Raw genomic sequence first — 4,233 nt, forward strand, 5'->3', positions numbered from 1 at the left:
AGGGAGGGAGGAAAGAAGGAAGGAGAGAAGGAAGAAAGGAGAGGGAGGGAAAGAAGGAAGGGAAAGATGGAAGGAAGGAAAGGATGAAGGAAAGAAGGGAAGAAGGAAGGAAGGAGGGAGGGAAAGAAGAAACAGGAAGGAAAGGAGGAGGGATAAATAAAGGGAGGATACTGCATCTAGAGTAAGACTAGCTGGGCTTGAGTCCTTACTAACACTAGCTATATTTATGACCTTGGGCAAGTCATTGCTCTGCCCCTCAATTTCCTTTGTAATCTGCATCGCCTGTCCCATGGGGATGTTGTCCTCAAGGTGCTTTGTAAAGGGCTTTATAAACATGAGCGCGGGTTATCTAGTTCCTCTCCATTATGGGCTTCCGTGGGTTGAAGTCTGACTCTACAGCCCTGTTTTTAATGGGGAAAGTGTTTTCCAAACAGTGGAATGAATACAGGAACCTTCAGACCGTAGCCTACTTGGGGGAGTTCCTCCTGCTGTGTCCCCTTTATTTCTCTCCAGGAGCCCAGGAGGGTCTCCCACTCTCTCCCAGAACGAGCCATCCCCTCACCGATATAATCGAAGCGGCCGGGGGCCAGACATTCGGGGAAGTGGGAAGCGAAGAGGAAACCGGTGAGCAGGGCACAGAGCAGGTGGTAGCTGTGGTTGACGCTCAGAGCTTCCTGCCCACAGCTGAAGCTCCCTCGGGAACACAGCAGGAGCTGGAGGGAGACCCGGGGACTTGGGTTAATGACCTCATGCTTAGGCTCCTGGGTTCCGGGCCCCGGGGCTGGGTTCGGGGTGCCTGGGTCCTGGGTCTAGAGCTGGGGGGGGGGGTCTGGGTCAAGGCCAGGACTGGGAATTGGGAGCCAAAGGGAGGAAGAAGGGATGCCTCGGTGACCCAGAACTGGAGCCGGGTGGGGGTGGGAAAGGGCCGGGTTCTGGACCTCTGGGGCGAGGAGCTGAGGCCGAGCTCGCTGCCAGGGGTTGGGTCTAGGGCTGGGTCCCCCACCTTTACCCGATAAAAAAGTGGGAGGTTGTCGAAGAAGAAAGGGTAAGCGAAGGCCACTGTGCGTAAGACCTTGCTGAGCCGCGGGTTCTCCAGTTCTAGAAACCTGAAGGGGGGAAGGTCACAGAGTCTCATCCTGGGAGTCCCCCCCAGAGGGGAGCCTGTAACCCTGTTCTCTGGGCGAGGCGGAGGGCCCGGGGCGCTGCGGGGAGGGAAGCCACCTCCGAGGCGGCAGGTACCTCGAGTAACACGAAAGGCAGGTGCAGAGAAAAGAGTTGACGGCGGCTGCGGGCACGAACAGCTGATGCAGGTGGCTGTTGAGCCAGGAGGAAGGCATGGCATAGGCTCCATAGGTGAGGGCACAGGCTGGGGGAACACAGGGGTGGACAATGGCCTGTCATTCTTGTTCCCTGCCTTCCCTGGGGCTCCCGGGGGGGGGGGGCTTCAGGAAAAAAAGCTCCTGGCAGCGGAGGGAGGAAAACCTGGGTTCTTTGGCTTAAAAAAAAAAAAAGGTGGGTCTAGAGAGCGGCCTCGGGACATTCTAGGGAGCCTGCGATGAGGCAGGAGGGGGCGTCGGGGCCGTCCCTGCCAGGGCCCTGGGCTCACCCAGGCTGTACAGGCTGAGGCTGCCGTAGTCCAAGAAGTAGCAGATGTGGCGGGCGCGCGGTGACATGGAGCTGAAGGTATGGGCACAGCAGGACGTGAATGGGTACAGGCAGATGAGCAGCAGAAAGACGAGCAGCGGCCAGTGGTACGGCTCTGACCAGAAGCCGGGACCCTCCGCCAGGGCCAAGAACCGCCACAGGAAATACCTAGAAGCAGGGAGCGAGTTCAGAGGGCAGAGAGAGAAGCCACCTCAGGGCGTCTCCCTCCGGCTTTAGAGGAGCTGGAGGGAACCTCCGAGTTCCGGGTAGATTTCCTTTTTTATAGCTCGGAAAACAGGGGTCCGCCGGAGGACTTGGCTTCAAGCCCCAACCCAATTACTTATTCTCCATGAGACTGTGGGATTCTCTGAGCCTCAGTTTCCTCATCTGTAAAATGAACTAGATTGGCCTCTGAGGTCTCAGCTTCAAATCTAGAACCTTATGACCCATTTTCACAATGCTCCGTGGACCCCTGAACCCCAAATTCTATGAACTCTGGATCCCATGATGGGGTTTGGGGGCCACAGCCCTTGCTGCTGAGAGACACCATGGTAGGGGGCTAAGAAACCAGAGTTAAGAGTTGGTTGACCCAAGTTCAAATCCAAGTTCTGCTACATCCTATCTGCGTTGATGTTGGGCTAATTATTTAACCTCTTTCAGTCTTTCATTTCCTCAGTTTTCCTCATTTACAAAACTTTACATTTTCCTCATTTTACAAAAGGAGAGTGAGGGTTCGAGGTCCCAGTTCAATGTCCTAAGATCCAGTAACTCACTTAACCTCTCTGAGGCCCAATTTCTTCATCTATCAAAAAGGGGATCATAATATTTGTGTGGCCAGGTTGCCTCTTGGGAAGGCTGTGAGGAAATAAGATTCCTACTATTGGCCTCCGTTCTTCCTTCTGTCTGTGGCTTCTGAGGGAACTAGCTCTAGACCACACTGGAATTGGGGGGACCCTTTCAATCCCACCCAGGCCCCCCCCTTCCGTCCTCCTCCTTCCCTGGCCCTTTTCCCTCCTCCTTTCTTCCTGCTGTTCCCTTCCCAACGTGACCCCTCCTTGTCACCAGGTGGGGAGGAAGTGAGTCCAGATGTTGACAGTCTCATTTGTCATCTGGAAGGAGCTGAGCACACAGTCCAGGGCAGAGCTGGTGGGACGGCGATAACCTGAGATGATTCCGTCTTCCCAGAAGACCTAGGGAAGAAGAGAAGAGCCCAGAAGTCCAGAGCATGGTGCTACCCGGGATAGAGACCTCGCTGAGGATTTGATTAGTAGAAGGCATGTCCAGGTGAGAAAATGCCCCCTCGTGCAGGGCTGCACCTTCTCTACAACTTACAATTAGAATTAAAAACATTTTTTTCAACTGATTTGTTTATTAGTTATGTCCAAATTCCCTCTGCCCCTTCCCACACTAGAGGAGTCGCTTGCAAAAATATATACAATTTTATATATATAAATTATGTCTTTTGTGTTTCTATTTATCAGTTCCTTCTCTGGAGGTGGATAATCACAAGCTATTCTTCCAACATTAATTCTATAGCTGTATATAATGTCCTCTTGGTTCTATTTGTTTTCACTTTTCATAATTTCCTGTATAGCTTTCTATGTTTTTTTTAAATTATTCATCATTTCTTACAATGTGGCAGTATTCCATCACAACCATGTACCACAACTTGCTCATCCATTCCTCAGGAGATGGACATCGCCTCAGTTTCTAGTTCTCCACCACCACAAAGATGGATGCTAGAAATATTCAGAATATCTAAGTTCTTTTTTTCCCTGATCTTCTTGGGAAACAGTGAGTGGTATTCCTGGGTCTGAGAGTATATACAGTTTTATAACTCTGGGCATAATTCCATTTTGCTTTATGGTTTTTTGAAAGTTGTCTAGAGCACTGTGTAATTGGGAAATATTTATCCAAATAAAAATACAATAAAACACAGACAATGTTAAGATGTGGTTTTCTAAGTCAATCCGTGCCTTGCTGGGATATTTGTTGTTTGGCTGCCCCCACCTGTTTCTACTAGAGTTTGACACCACTGAGGAAGTGAGGTTACCTGCTCAGGTCCACACTGTCAGCCCACTTCCTGCCCACCTGGTGATGAGGAAGGGCCATGTGGGAGTGGGGTGGGGAGGAGAATAGCAGGAGGGGAGAGAAAGAAGAGGAGGAGGGGGAAGGAAGAGGAGGAAGAGTGAAGTTGGGTCTTCCTAGTTTTATGGCCATCCCAGACTGCCTCTCATATATCCAAAGGAAACATTATGCATAAAGAAAGCACTGTGTGAAGCCCGAGTCACCATAAATGACAGATTTTCCTGAGGCAGGAATTAAGCCCTGGTCAGTCAGACCCAGCTTTGCTACGGGCCCCAGGTGTGGAATTCTTTCCCTCCCCATCTCTGCTTCCCTCACTTCCCTGGCTTTCCAGTTAAAATCCCACGTCTAGAGGAAGCCTGTCCGAATCCCTCTATGTTCTAGCACCTTCCCTCTGGTGACTGCATCCTCTTTAGTCTGTCCCTCCTAGGTCATTGGTACATGGCTATTTAGAGCTTGTCATCTGTCCTGTTAGATTGTGAGCTGGTTGAATGGGCACAGTCC

At 51.3% G+C, this 4,233-nt stretch overlaps 1 protein-coding gene across 1 annotated transcript; it reads right to left on the bottom strand.

Annotated features, from left to right (window-relative positions):
• Positions 1-470: 470 nt before the first annotated feature.
• LOC123255287 (membrane progestin receptor delta-like) lies at positions 471-3,209 on the bottom strand (the record flags this gene model as incomplete). Its single annotated transcript, XM_044684113.1, has 5 exons — positions 2,707-3,209; positions 1,607-1,812; positions 1,240-1,366; positions 1,010-1,106; positions 471-713 (listed from the first exon to the last, which is right to left on the bottom strand). Coding segments are annotated over exons 1-5 (720 nt in total), but the record flags the coding sequence as incomplete, so codon positions are not given.
• Between the last annotated feature and the right edge of the window lie 1,024 nt (positions 3,210-4,233).

The sequence above is a fragment of the Gracilinanus agilis genome, unplaced genomic scaffold (assembly GCF_016433145.1).
Source record: "Gracilinanus agilis isolate LMUSP501 unplaced genomic scaffold, AgileGrace unplaced_scaffold42491, whole genome shotgun sequence".
Classification (NCBI taxonomy): domain Eukaryota; kingdom Metazoa; phylum Chordata; class Mammalia; order Didelphimorphia; family Didelphidae; genus Gracilinanus; species Gracilinanus agilis.